General features: G+C 42.7%; 1 protein-coding gene across 1 annotated transcript in view; it reads right to left on the bottom strand.

Moving 5' to 3' along the window:
- The window catches only part of LOC104462649 (ATP-binding cassette sub-family A member 9-like), a gene marked incomplete at its 5' end in the record, with an annotated part of 22,318 nt that extends 7,570 nt beyond the window's left edge, over positions 1-14,748 (bottom strand). The window contains 23 exon segments of the mRNA XM_010074684.1: positions 591-704; positions 1,223-1,360; positions 1,789-1,916; positions 2,347-2,513; positions 2,808-2,967; positions 3,526-3,645; positions 4,098-4,237; positions 4,831-4,921; positions 5,449-5,587; positions 5,927-6,046; positions 6,372-6,547; positions 7,031-7,141; positions 8,111-8,169; positions 8,748-8,817; positions 8,820-8,909; positions 9,583-9,715; positions 10,268-10,453; positions 10,953-11,091; positions 11,910-12,136; positions 12,973-13,073; positions 13,553-13,711; positions 13,926-14,136; positions 14,636-14,748. Of these exon segments, the coding sequence (XP_010072986.1) occupies positions 591-704; positions 1,223-1,360; positions 1,789-1,916; positions 2,347-2,513; positions 2,808-2,967; positions 3,526-3,645; positions 4,098-4,237; positions 4,831-4,921; positions 5,449-5,587; positions 5,927-6,046; positions 6,372-6,547; positions 7,031-7,141; positions 8,111-8,169; positions 8,748-8,817; positions 8,820-8,909; positions 9,583-9,715; positions 10,268-10,453; positions 10,953-11,091; positions 11,910-12,136; positions 12,973-13,073; positions 13,553-13,711; positions 13,926-14,136; positions 14,636-14,748 (3,092 nt within the window).
- Between the last annotated feature and the right edge of the window lie 251 nt (positions 14,749-14,999).

The following is a 14,999-nucleotide window of genomic DNA, read 5'->3' as shown; positions in this document are numbered from 1 at the left end:
CCTCATCCTCTTCTTCCATTACCCTCACTCCTCCCTTCCCTGGCTGAGTCTTCCTCTCCAAGCACTTTCAATTCTTCCTTAGTTCTACTTTAAAAACACATCATTCTTAGAAAGGAAAAAAATAAAAACCCTCTGGACCCCAAAATTATTAACACCCAAATTGTTCTGAGCCGCAGCTGATTCCCTGAGAACATGCTTTGGTACAACATTGTGCTAGCATGGCTGTACCTCTTCTAGCATCCTACCTAGAAATCATAGAATCACAGGATGGTTTGGGTTGGAAAGGACCTTAAAGACCATTGAGTTACAACATCCCTGCCATGGGCAGGGACCCCGCCCACTGGCCCAGGTTGCCCAAAGCCTCATCCAGCCTGGCCTTGAACCCCTCCAGGGATGGGGCATCCACAGCTTCTCTGGGCAACCTGGGCCACTGCCTCACCCCCCGCACAGGAAAACATTTCTTCCTAATATCTCACCTAAATCTTCCCTCTTTCAGCTTAAAACCATTAGTGGCACAAGAACTGCTCTCCAGAGACATCGTATTTGCATTCGCATCTTGCATAAGACCATTTTCCGCACATGCTTCTTACCTTGTAATCCTCCATGCTGCTCACTGCAAAGTGAGGAGGCAAACCAGCAGCCAAAATCAGCAGGTAGCTGAGACAGATGAAAAAAAAATCACTCTTCATTTCTGAGCTTTGTATCTGCAGAAGAGAAATTCAGAAGTCACCAGTAACGAACGATTGCGCAGGGAAAAATCTGGCGAGGTCGATGCTCATAGGATGAGTAAACATGGAAGTGAGCAGTAACACTTATGGTAAATAATTTAAGAACACAAAATAAAGCAATAATAATAAAGAAAAGATTTTACAGGAATTCAAATAATTTTTGCCTAATTGTTGAGGATAGAGACCATCTTTTTGATGCTGATTATTGCCATATAGATGCTGAAGCAAGGCAGGGCTTGCAAGTATTACATATTGCCATAAGCTTAAGTGTCTTATGGCACTGAAACCCGACAGAACTCTTAAACAGTGCAGAAGAAATCTTCATTAAATAGCCCTGGTATTAGCTGCTGAGAAATGCCCCCAGGAACTGGCCAGCAGTTGGACCACCAGCCCTAGGCGATTGCTCATCCACCCAGATTTCCAGCCCATCCAGTCCTTATCGCTCCAGCACGGTTACTTTAATTAATTGTCACCAAGACAGGAGGGACACTCACGCTACGAAAGGGGTTGCTCCAGACGCGGATGCGTGCAGTGGAATTGAAGAGCCTTAGGAAGGTGTTGCTGAGGATATTCACGAGCAGGGGGAAACAGTTGATGGGTTCTGCACTGCACATGGCCGTGAACCGGTAGCTCTGAAGACGTAAGAGCAAAAGACGTTACTTTCACACCCCTGAGAGGTGTGAGGAGGAGCTGACCGCAGCGAGGGGTTTAGAGAAAAGCAGTGAGCAATGCAATCAGACGGCTTTGCTGAAGAGCGGGAACATGGCATTAATAGGTACAGCAAGCAAAATGATCGATACAGACAGTGATTTCTGGAGAAAAGCACAAAGGACTTGCTTTAATGCTTTTTTTTTTTTTTTTTAAAGATCACTCTAGAAAAGCATACAATGGAAAAAAATAATCCTACTTTCTCACAAACAGCGTTACCAATAATATTTAATCTGTCAAATAAATATTCTCCCTTTTGCTGGTGCGTGTATTTCGCCGTGCCTCATTTAAACACATTTGAGAAAATCCTGTTGACATGCAGGATGAAAGATGAAAAAAAAATATCACTCACCTTGCCTTCCAGGGATATTTTTATAGCTCCATTATGTAGTGGAATGCTTGTGATGTTTTTCTCAAGACTTATTTCTGGGATTATGTTTTGAGTCTTCAAAGCAGCAATGAAATCCTCAATTTCTGATCCTGAAATTAAGTCAAGGACAGAAATTAGAATAATTACAGATTTTTCTTTAAATATAAACAGTTTCTTACAGACAGGTTCCCACTTGCAAAGCAGAGGTATATTAAAAAATAAATCATTTAGAATCTAAGCAAACTTATATTGTCTCTATTTTTTTTCTATTTTAATTAACTGGTTAAACACAATGTATGTTTCCATAGTTTGTTTTGCCTTTTTTTTTGTTTAATTTGCCTCATTCATTGCTATTTTAAATATCAGCTATTCAGATATTATCACTAAAATTGGATTTGCTTTTGCTCAAGAGAAAACACTTCCCAAAGCCACAAATATACAAAGGAACGTACAGAAAGAGTAAGGCAAGGCTGGTCTATCCACTCTAAGAGGACTCAGAGTGGTGCAGAAAGTGAACCAACATCACACGCTCTTCTTCACCTGTATCATTGAGAATGAGAAGATTCGTCGACTTGTTTTGAATTTTCGCTTCAGTGGGAAGAAAATAGGAGCTAGCTGTGATTTCCCAGTCACTGGAGTAGTTCCACAGTTGAAGTCCAATGGAAATCACAAGCATTGGAAGGATAAATCCTCCAAAGAACAGCAATCTGGACGGAAAAACAGACCATAAGTGGGTCCAGGGAACTCCACCGTTAACTGTGTGATCTGTGTTGAGAAAGGCAAGGGGAAATTCACAACTTAAGCAATTCAGAGTTCTACCAGGAAATTCTAACTGTCCATATTACTGCAGCGTTTAAACATTTCCCACCTAAATCTTAGCTTCCAAACATCTCCACTAGCATTTCAGCCTTCCCTCAGTCCCTCAAGGGAATGATTCAGTCCTTTGGAAAGCACCGAGCCAGCCTGAGGGCTGCAGCCCAGGAAACAGCCCCCATACTTACATGGACCTGAGCAACTTTCCGTCATGCTTTAGTTTGAAGAAGCGAACTCTCATCACGGCACACACTTGCTGCCTCCAGAGTGCCATCCCACTCCCTGCCACACTCTCCTCTTCGGAAGAAACCAGGAGGCTTTGGTCCCTCTCCTCCAGGTCTCCGTCTTCTGCGTGTTCACCACAAGAAACATCATTATCCACAAAGGGCATCCAAAGGACACATTTAAGTGCAAACCATCAACAAGGATCTTCTGTTCTGAACAGAGGAATGCTTTCATTTTCATCCAGAAAAGAAATAAGGGCAGAGAAGAGGGGCCATCATTTACCCAGACCATAATTTACATTGGTGAATTCAGACTGGCTGAACCTGGGCTTGTATGGCAACACATGCAACACCTTCACTGGCCTTCTGAGATGCCTTCTGGCTAGTTTATCTCTTCCCACCTCCCGGTCTGGGCAGTATACCTTTAAAAAGCAAATACCCTTCCAACATCAGTCTTAATTCATGTGCTTACAAGCCTGTGGGAAGTCAAGACTGAATCATCTAGACTTCTTCAAAAAGATATCCTTCACTAAAGGAAAACTGAATACAACTGCAACCCTTCACCTACCAAAACCCACCAAAAATTCACATTTAACAGAAACTCAGGAGATATTCAGTTAAAAGATATGTATCTGTGGAACATGAATTGTGCCACACTTGCAAATGAGAGTCAGTGTTTTACCTTCTTGACCAATGGCTTCCTCACCCTCCAGCTTCAGGAAAACATCTTCCAGGGTTGTCCTGCTAACCTCATAATTAACAACCCCCTGCAGACGACTGCTCTCGAGATGGCTGAACAGATCTGCACGACAGAAACAGCCAGACTGAGCCCAGCGACCAAGGCAGGAACAGACTGGCACGATGAACGTACTCTCTAGCATTCGCATCATTAATTTCCATCATTTAAAAGCCACAGTAAAATTATCCTGCTCTTCAGAGGTAAGGAGAAGATTCAGATTTCTTGACTACCATGGGCCTTCCTGGTGGGAGAAATCTCATCCTGAAACCAGAGGAGACTCGGTGGATTTTACTTTGTAGTTGGTGGACTTTCTTTTGTTCACCTGCAGCACTGACACCAGCGTGTCCATTAGAGGTTTTTCTTTAAGGCTGATGTCTATGCAGCTCTGGGCTCCCTAATCCCCTCCAGCATGGACAGGGGAATATATTTATTCCCTTCACAGCAACTTTGCTTTCTGCTTTCCCCACCACTTGGTTTCCCTTTACAACACTGACACAACGCCAGGCTTTTCTTACCTGGGAAGCTGTCGGTGTTTTCCAGAGGTAACATGTAACTCAGCTCATCCTCCTTCTGCCCTTTGAGCACGGCATCGGGGATGTGCTGTCTGACCAGGGAGGATGTACGCTCAGGGTCACACAGGCCATTGATGCGCATCCTGTTTGTGTTAAAAAGCAATTGCTATAATATTAAATGAGAAAAAAAAAAAAATACATGCATCATCCATCTCAAATACAAAGCCAGAAGTCATTCTTCAAGCTGTGGGGAAAGCTCTGAAACGGGGCAGCATTTCAGTGGGAATTTTTACAGACATCTGCAGTGCCCCTGGTTTTGCCATGCACGCAAAAAATAGTTGAGGTTAAGAATAAATGATCCTGGCCAATATTGCCAAACCAAGAACACAGAAATTCAAATCCAAAGAAAAACAACTTTACATTAAAGTCATTACTCTGGCACCACAGAAGACGTGGAAATTGCAATTCATCTTCCTCTGGTCCTCTTTCAGCAGCGAGGGAGGTTGCAAAGTCATTTTAGCTGTATGCTCAGAGCTGTCAAGATTGGATTCCAAAGAAAATCATCTTGCTATCCAAAGCAAGAGATTCTTGGCAGCCCCAAAAGTCTTCAAAAATGAATTGACAAGATTTCTATTACTCTATATAGAAACTCTACAGAGACACAGACTCGACAAGAAAATACATCAAATAAAAGCTTTTCATAAAAAGAGTGATGAACAAAAAGAAGAGGATTTACCTTAAGTGATAGCCAATTCCCCATTTTCGCTTCAAGTACAGAGATGAGCCAACACACTGTAATCTCCCATTTGAGAGAAAAGCTTTCCGATCTAAGGAGGTATGAACACAAAGGATTTAGGGAGGATTTATAACAGTGCAGTAGACTGACCTCACCCTGCTCCTTCTGAACTCTCAGAGGAATAAAACCCAGCCAGTGCTGAAGGTTTTTTTTTTTTTTTCTTTTTGAACTGCTGCCTTTCTCCTAAGCACCAAGGTTAATCTTTTAATGATGCATTCTTACAGGCTTGTGGAAAAGTTCCCATGCAGCCCGGGAGCAATAAGAAAATAGGAAAGATATTAATTCGAACAATATCACTAATTTGTGCGGGTGCTGTTAGTGGTACATCCAGATAACATGCAACTGCTTCATCCTGAAGCAGAGCATGAGCAAGGTCTCGGATGGACAGGTCAGCCCAGCTTTAGCCTTTGCCCAGCCCAGGTTGAGTGGTCGCTATCAGACAAAATGCGTCCAACGGGCACGGACTGCATGGTGGCAGGATCCATAGGTGGGCTCTGCAATGGGAAACTCTTGTTTGCAAACCATGGGGTCAACCACAGTGTGAAAATCCGGGCTCACCAGCATGAGCATCGGCCTCCGCCATGCACTGGGTGGTGAAGAGCGTCACGCGTCCAGCCTGGCGCTCCTTCAGGAGGCTCCACACGTGGTGTCGGGCGCAGGGATCCAACCCGGCCGTTGGCTCATCTAAAAGCAACACCTGCAAAGGCGAACAAGGTCAGACCTCCACGTGTCCAAGCCAGCATTTCCACACTCACATAATTTCATTTCATGCTTTTTATGGTCTCACTCTGAGAATAAAATGCATCCTCAAATACCTGCCATTTTTATTGCTCTTTCTCCTGTTACAATATTATTACCCGTTTCATTTAAAATACAGTTCTCATTGACCTAGATTCCTTGATCCCAAGGGAATGAGTAGGTCAGCAGACTTGGAGTGCCAGGGAAAAAGTACAAATGTCAGTGTGTCAAATCAAAATCCAAACCTATGTGTTAAAGCAGCACGCGTTGGGTGTGTATAAATATGATCAGTCCCTACCTGGGGATTCCCTAAAAGTGCAATTCCAAGAGACAATTTTCTTTTTTGTCCCCCACTCAGAGTATCGGCACGGACATCCTGAAGGTCAGTGAGGTCCAACATCAGGAGAACATTCTGCACCTTGGTAATATAAAAAAAAAAAAGAGCCAGATTTCCAAAGCACTGATTTTAATTCTTACATGGCTACACACAGTACAGGAGGGTATAATTTCAAGATTTTAAACTTCTCTATTTTAAATGACTTTGCTTAGAGATAAGTACTGCAAATCTGAATTCTAACTCTTATGACACAAGGATAAGAAAGAACTGAAAAAATAAAAAGACATCCCCTAAATTAGGGTTGTTCTCATTTCCACAAAAGAAGATGCCGGTGTTAATCTTTCATAAAGAAAGCTCAAAGTGTCCAAGATGCTGTAAAACAAAGATCAGACAAGCACATACCAACCTCTTGCTCTACTTCCTTCCTTTGAATCCCCTTGACGTGAGCAAAAATTCTCAAGTTTTCCTTCACTGTTAAGGCTTCAAAATGCAAATTAAACTGGGGGCAAATCCCAACCATTGCCTGAATTCCTTCCATATCCTCTACTTCAGCCACTTTGTAGTTGTAGAGCATCGCAGAACCTGCACACAGGAATGAATGAAGCAAATTCCATACTGTCCAGTATTTCCCAGTTACAAGGAGAAAACACATCGCTTTGTGCTCGTACCTCTGACATGAATTCCAGCATCGTGGGTGGTTCTCAAATGTTTAAAAAAAAAAAAAAAAGCCAAAATAACTTTGTGCTGTCCAAAGCTTTCATACCACTCACAAATATTTCAGAGCACCAAATCTCTCCCTTAAGAACTAAAACATATTTCCTATAGGTGTGCAGCTCATGGAGAACATCAGGCCATCCAGATGGAGGAACAACCACCTGTGTTTGTTTGCACACGTGAGCGTGTCCAAAGGGATGCATCAGCGCTGAAGCTCAAAGGAGCAATCTGCGCTGACAGCGAGCCAGGCTGAATAACCGAGGGGAACACTTGCTTTTTTGCATCTTTACCCTCATACACCTGAAAAAACAAACAGCTTCTCCTGCTCAGCATTCAAGTCCATCGTCTTACCTGCTGAAGGCTTGGAAAATCCACTGAGCACATTTAGGAGAGTGGTTTTTCCAGACCCACTGTGACCAAGCACTGCAGTGATCTGGCCTTCATAAATATTTAAGGACAAACCTAGAACAGAAATAGGATAACATCAGGATGGAAGTCTGGGAGAGGAATAGACTGTAGCTAGCTGCCAAGTATGACAGAAGAGCATTGGTTTTTTTGAAGCTGAGAGGCAAAAATGCCGATCCAAAACCCCGAATTGCATCTTCAGAAGCTGGGGCTAAACTTAGTGAGCAACTCGCAGTCGTGTTTTGATTGAATTGAGGGAACAAGTGTATTCATCTTGATATTTAAAGAATTTTGACCTCTGTTTTCTACAAGGTTCATAAATTCTATTTTAGCGTGGTTCAAGACAGAGTCCACAGAAAGAGAAGAGCCCATAGCCTTTCCAACAGGTGAAATTTCAAGAGTTATTTCAAAACAGCCAGACTTTGCTACCTCATTTCCTTTTTTTTTTTTTTAAAATTACTTATTTTTTGTTTTTGTGTGTTGTTTGGGTTGGTGGTTTTTTACTCACTATAAACCTTTGAGACCATGTTAATATTTTCACTGTCACCTGGAGTTCTTATTAAGCAAAGGTATTTAACAAATATCCCATGACGACGCTATGACCGTGCCAACGACTTGCATCCCCACAGCTAGCAGATGCGCGTGGAGCATCCGCTCAGCCAGCAACAGGAGACTCAACTATAGCCAGGGACCAAATCCCCAAGTTTTGTTTGCCCAAAATAGTTTACATTTTGTAAGGGAGGTTGGAGAGGGCATTTTCAGAGTTGTTCACGGCTGCAAACCCCACAGCTTTTAAGGAGACTTCTGCTCTTGCAAGAAATAATAAACAGTAATTTTCCCGGAGCGAGCAGGAAGATAACAACCTGGTAGAAATTTGCCAGTAATTTACCCCAGCAGAAATAACCACTGCATAATGTATTTTAGCAGTGCTGGAGGCAGAAATAAGTACATCCAGTACATCTGAAAACAGTTTGGGTTTGTATCTAGTGAAAAACAAAATTAAAAGAGTTACAAAACCTCTCTTACCCCATAATGCTTCAGTCCTTTTGTCCTTCTTCTTGTATATTTTTTTAATATTATTTATTCTAAAGGAAAGGTAAGCAAGTCATTACTATTTAATATCGCGATTTTAGCATGTTTCCTCTGCCCCAAAGTAACCTTCAAAAACTATTGGAAGAATACTTCTCAACCTCCTCCTCAGACTGGTCCTGCTCGCTACCATCAGGGGTTAGGGTAAATCCATCTGAAGGAATGGCTTTATATAGAATCATAGAATCATTAAGGTTGGAAGAGACCTCAAGGATCATCAAGTCCAACCCAACACCACCTAACTCACTAAACCATGTCCCTATAATAATATAATAATATAATTCATTTCTTGTACACTTCAAAGCAGAATTAACTAATGTACTTTCCTAAACGATGTTTAAAAGGTTTTGAAGTCAAACTCAATGAACGAGATAACACGTGGCTATATAATTAAAAGCGGTGACCTTGCTACTATTTCACCTGATTTATATTTGCTTTCTAGGAACAAGCAATGGGCAGCAACAGCATCTGTCAGAGGGCTCAGCCTAACCTTCCCCAGTGCAATACAGCTGTGCTATCCAGAATAAAATACAACCTGTAGCATTACATTGTTCATGTCTACAAGAGTCTTTACCTGATTGCTTCCTTCCCACTGAAGCCTGGAGGCATGGGCTCGGTGCTATTGCCCAGGACTTTTTCTCGCCGCCGGCTCGCACCCCCACGTACCCGCTCCGGGGCTTGAACCAGTACGACGGTCTCAAGAAGAACACGGGTGGATATGGTACTCCATACTTGCCTGATTCAGAAACCAAGAAGGTGAAATATCAACCAAAAACTGCTATGTGTTAACTCAACTTTGGTAAACGCCACATCCAGCCACCTGCTCCTCTACAGCTGCAGGATACAGGCTTTGGCAGCATGAAAGCATCGGCACGTTCTGCAAAGCTGATACTGCTCGGCCATAGCTGCAAACGCAGGTGGGGAACAGGCACAGCAAAGACCTCCGTGATCACCCCTTGGGCCCAGAAGTTACAGAAAAATCAGGCCAAGTCCTACAACATCCTTTTGAACGCAGTGTTCAGGGCTGCTGGCGTAGCCGTAAAGGATCTCAGCGCCTTGCTGCAAGACTTAATGTTCCTTTTGGAGCTCGTTTTTGAGGCAGGGCCAAATGAGGGAGCTACATGCACCCAGCTGCTGGGAAAACAGGATTCGTCCCAACCACTTTTTCCCTGAGGAATACAGTAAATGCGGTTTTCAGCCCCTCACATAACGTGGTGTGGCATTGCTGGTAAGATGCCATTCCACACCAGCTCCCTACCAAGACACCTTTTTTGTTGCTCCACATAGATTACAGCTTTCTCAGCTCTATCCTGCCACTTCTTTAGCACCTTTCCCCCTACGAGGGCAGTGGATTACAGAAAAAAAAAATGCAAGGAAATATGTATTCTTTCTTTCACATTTCTACTTACCAGGCAAAACCTTATCAAAGTAGATGGCCAACAGCAAATACAGAACACTGTCAAGGGTCAGTATCATGTATAGGTTAAAGAAAGGGTACAATTCTCGTGCAAAACCTGGTCCATATTTTTCTAATTTTAAGATCTATGGGGGGGAAAAAAAGCACAAGTCAGTTGCAACACTTCCTTTAGCCAGAAATACTACGTGCAAGCCGCTGCTGTGTCATCATGACCATTTTCACCAGAAGCCCATGCCCACTCGTGATCTCCAAGCAGGGCAACAGTTTATTATCACCACAAGTATCAGAAGTGCTTCAGTAAGCTGAATTCAAAATCGCGCAGCAGGAGTTAGTACAGCAGCAGAGTGATGCACGCAGTATTTGCTGGGGCAGCACTTCATGAGCTCACGGTTCTTGCAAATCTTGGTACCCACCAGACACATCCCACTGCTGCAATAATTTTCCAGAGATCAAAATTTAAGCTGCTAAAATTAACGATGCAGTTGAGAGTTTAACTATACTTGTCACGAATTAGCATGTGCGTTTGGGAGTCAAGTATTCTTTTTACAAAGCATCTAGGGCAGGGCACGACTGGGTCGTTACGGCGATGTAAATTATGCACGACAGCTACTATTATCTAGCAGAATGTTTGCTCTGGGCTGAACTTTCATGATGTGCTGGCTTTCTTTCGAACATACCTTTGAGATGCCAGCTACAAAGGCAAAAGGACTAAAGAGATTAAAAATCCACTCCAAAGATGGTGGTAGTTTTTCAAACCATGTCAAAAAGCCCAACAATCCAAAGATGATGTAAAGGACAAATCCCACGAAACTGGCAATATTTGGCTGCTTTAGCAACGAGCTGAGCAGGAAACAGAAGTGAATCTGCAGTAGAGAAAATCAGGAATTAGGAGGATGCATTTCTGCTGGCCATCAAGCTAAAAAAAACCCAAAACTACATGAAAACCCAACAAGCAACATTAGAGACCCATCTGAGATTCAGTTGTACCCTGCAGATGCCCATGGCACATCTCAAGGCTCGTGTTGTTTAGCAGACAGCTAAAATTTAGGGCAGGTCTACGGGGGCAGACAGCTCTGCCCCCCCTCTGCCTCCCAAGAAGGCAGCCCCAGCCGCCGGGACACGCAGCATCAGCCTCCCCATTAACACCGGCGTTCGCACCTCTCTTTACCCTGGTTTCGAGTCAGGATCTCCCAAAATGTTACAGGAGTGATATATTAGCCTGCTAACTACAACAATGAACTCTGGTAATGCAGAAGTTTTTCTTAGTTTCTCACATAATGCCAGCCCTAAAATACTCTGGAGCCTTGGAGTTTTAGATGTTTTGACTAAGAAATGGGAAAAAAACCACAAAAGCAGACTTACAGATGCTATGCCATAGAAGAAATAAAAAAAAAATATTTCGAAAAAGCTGGGATTGTGGATGATGTCTTCAATCGTGATCAGTGTCAGCAGACTTGCCGTTATTGAAACGTAAACGGTGTACAGCAAGCTCCAGGATAACCTGCAAAGGAAGGCACAGTTATTTCTGCCTCTGCACGTGACAGCACATGCCATTACACGGCCAGTACAAGACACAATCTTTTCGATTCACTTTGTCATTCCAAATACACTTCCATTTACAGTTTCCAGACTGGAAAGGTGCAAATATCTCATCTTGCACCCACCCAAATCTCTGCAGATGCAACGATGCCGCAAAGAGCCCCAGGGCAGCCACGCAGAGGCTCTGCAGCCAGGGACATTTATTCTCATGCTCTTCCTAACGACGGGAAATACTCCTGCTCAGGCGGTTTTGAAGCCTGTTTTGATAGACCCTATGTCCCTCCTTTGTTTCATCATTTGAAGTTTTCTCCAAAATGGGTTGTTTCTTCAATTTTTAGTGTTTTCCATGTGTACCCACCCATTTCCTGGAGGTCAGCAACACATCAGCTCCAAGAACCTGGCTTTATGCATCTCTGCTACACGAAGAGTGCTCCTCCTCTTTTTTTGGAGGGGAGGAGAGCAGAGCAAAGTACAACAAAAAACAACAAAAAAATCCTGTGTCAGAGCAGTGTGCTTGGAAACCAAGGTCCTCCAGCAAATGGTAAGTTACAGATAAAAGCAGCAAAGGTTTTGCTTCAATGATACGCAAACTTTGGTCTCAGAGAGCCCAGACGAGCGGTTAGACAATTGCAAATGACTGCTGCTGGGGTCTGGGGAATTCCTGCTTCTCAGCTGAGCGGTGGTACCAGACCCACATCCATCCCGAAAGCTCATATACATCCTATAGATGTAAGATAATGTCATTCCTGTAATGACACAGCTTATTTCTAGAAGACTCACCAGAATGCGATATCTTGCAAACCCATCGCTCTCATTAACACCTTGAGCTTCTTTTTCTCTCTTATAACTTTCACGGATGAAAAGTACATATACGGGGAGAAGCACAAAATAACGTAAATAATGAACCAGACGTAATCCAGTTTATACACGGGCTTGATCAAGGGGGACTTCAGGCGAACGCCGCTAAGGGACTTCATCTCGTTCCAGACGGAATGGTTTGTTTTCATCTGAAGAAAAGAAATTAGCCATTAATTGGATTTTCTGTAAGGAAACAGCCAACATCAGAATAAGCATTAAAATGATTAGCTTGTCAACAATTACGTTAAATTTACAAGTGGCAAATAACCCCAATATTTAGGATGTTTTTGTATTGCCGTGTAATAAACACTAACACTGCCTCAAGCCATGAGCAAGCACAGCCTGAAAACCAGATGGAATAGAAACAGAACAGAAATTACATCACAGCTAAAGGGCAGGAGCCTTACTGCTCTGTAAATACTCCATTTGGAGCTGATGCATTTTTAATGATGGAAGAGCTCGTCACTGAAAAACACAGTTTGGTCTGTATTGAATCCTTCATTTCTATTTTTCAAAATGGACCAATCTGATAAAATAAAACCTCAAAGGCAAGAAAAAAGTTTTGGCAATAGTTTTTCTATTAATTTTACTTTGGTTTTTCCTGCAGACTTGCAAATAAAAAATGAAAAAAAAAAAAAGAGGGAAAAAAAGAAAGCCTGGCAACACATGGACACAAATGGCCTGTCAACCTCTAAGTCAGCCACAGCCCAGACTCATTCCCTGGCTGGGTTTTGACTGTTAATTTTTGACAGAGGACAGGAAATCTCTGGCACCCAACTGAAAGATGCAATTTACCAAGATGATCTATCGTTCTTTAACTTTTGAATCACACTATGTACTTAAGAAGTCGATGATCAGAGAAGATGAACTGGGTTGTTTGGGTTTTTTTGTCTGGTTGGTTTTGCTTGAGGGTTTGGGGGTTTTTAACTTTACAGATAACTCTAGAAAGAACAGAAAACATATTTTCCATCATGATCATACTCACTTCTATGACTGCTGCATCGATGCTGGACTGCACTGACAGGAAACCCGAGTACCAGTACAAAGGGACTTTGCAGTCACCTAACAAAAAATCAGTGCAGGTATCTGTGGGAAAGGAAAAAAAAATGAAGAATTTTATCTATATATTTCCACATATATATGTTTATGTCTATGTGTGGGGGTTGAAAATGTATTTGACCTAAGAGCCAAAAATCAAGACTTCGTTTTAGCCAGCCTGTATGTGCAGGCTGATGTTTTAATGTATTTAATGCATATCCATGCACCATATGTTAGAAAAACTTTAGTGCACACATGATGCTCATTTTTAGGGCTTGATTTGACCTGGTAAGACATAGAAGGGAGAGGGACAACCAGAACTGTGGATAACATGCATGTGTTCTTAAAATTTTCTTCCATGATGTTTGTTTCCTCCTAAGTGAACAAAAACTCAAATCCTAATTAATATCTTTCTTGAAGCACTGAGCACATACAGCCTTGATTACTTCTTAGTGGCATGGCAGCAGAGAGACCCATCTAATCGGTTTTTAAAATGTAAAATCAAGTTCTCTGCTTTCATTTATTACCGATGTGTTCGAAGGCATCATTGGCAGGCACCACGCTGTAGGCTTGAAATCTGAGACAGTAGGAGAAGTCATCCTTGAAAACGACACCAATGAAGTCATCCTTCAAAATTCCTCTGCTTTCTAGTTTTTTCTCATTTTCCACCTCTTCTATTATTACACCTGTCATAAAAAAAAAAAAAAAGAATAAAACCTTGGCAGCCAAAACTTTGATTAGCCATGCAACAACGTGAAAATGTGCACCAGCCACAAGCTGTATCCTCAAAAATCGCATTGTCCTGATCCTTTTCTTCCCCCACCCCAACGAAGACCAAGGTGCCCCAGTCTCCAGGCGGGTTCAAGCACTGCAGCTACCCGGCTTTAAGAGCAGCGTTACCCGTCATTGCAGAATCCGAAGCCACTTTGCTCATGATTCGCCTGGTGGCATTTGTCACAGGTGTGTACGCCAGGGTCACTCCCGTAGTGTTAAAGGCAGGATCGTCTAATTGTCCCAGGAAGCCGTAAGGGATTTCTTGCCATGGGGAGTGGGATATCACACTTGATGATGCTTGTATAATTAAGAGGAAAACCGCTGATGTGATCCATTCCTAGATGGAAGGAAGGAAATGTCAAGGTGAGTGACAGTGACTTGGGGGTTGGGGGAATGGAAAGTGTCTTCAGGGACCTTTCTCATCATGGCTCCTCCGGCCATGAACACCTTCTTTCTGTAAATGAGCAAGAGCTACTTCACAGGTGTAATGGTTTGAAAACATGAGGAACGTTCCAGGTGAAAACCATGTTTTTTTAGTACCAGAGCCCATGAGGTCTGCCTACACTTTACACCTGTAATCGTGAATTGGACGTTATGTTCTTCTGCACAGCACGGAGATGGGATCAGCAACCAAAAGCAACAGAGCAGCTTTGTAACAAGCCCTTACTATCCCGTGATATGGTCGTGTTATGGGAAGAAGCGTAACTGCTGACATTTTCCAGAGAACCACATTACCAGCCAAGGCGTCTCACGTATCACCTCGTATAAAAACAATGTGATGCAAAAATATTTTGTCGTGGAAATCCTAACTTCCCTTTGGAAGAACCAATACTTGCCTGAAAACTTTCTGTCTTCATCCTCCACACCAGAAGAATATTTTTCCATAGGAGAATACGGGTTTGGTGAAATATTTTTGAGGTTCTCTTGAATATCCCCTGCATTTTCCCAGCTAGGATGAGAAAGGGAATAATATCATTTAGAATAAAAGATCCCTGGGAGTCAATATATTTACTCAGGTAAATGCCATTTCAGAGGAAGGCAATAACATGCCAAAGGTGAAGAGCTTTTCTCCATTTTACAGTTTGGACAACCAAAGAGAAGTTTGAAGGAAATAGTCCAAGGTCACACAAGGGAACAGAGAGCTGGGTTGGACTCAGCTGCGTCTTCTATTCATCCTTCTTCATCCCGAAGTGGCTGTGT

This window comes from Pterocles gutturalis, unplaced genomic scaffold (assembly GCF_000699245.1).
Source record: "Pterocles gutturalis isolate BGI_N339 unplaced genomic scaffold, ASM69924v1 scaffold32242, whole genome shotgun sequence".
Lineage (NCBI taxonomy): Eukaryota > Metazoa > Chordata > Aves > Pterocliformes > Pteroclidae > Pterocles > Pterocles gutturalis.
The sequence above is the reverse complement of the archived record's forward strand: the minus strand, read 5'-3'. Positions and strand labels throughout refer to the sequence as shown.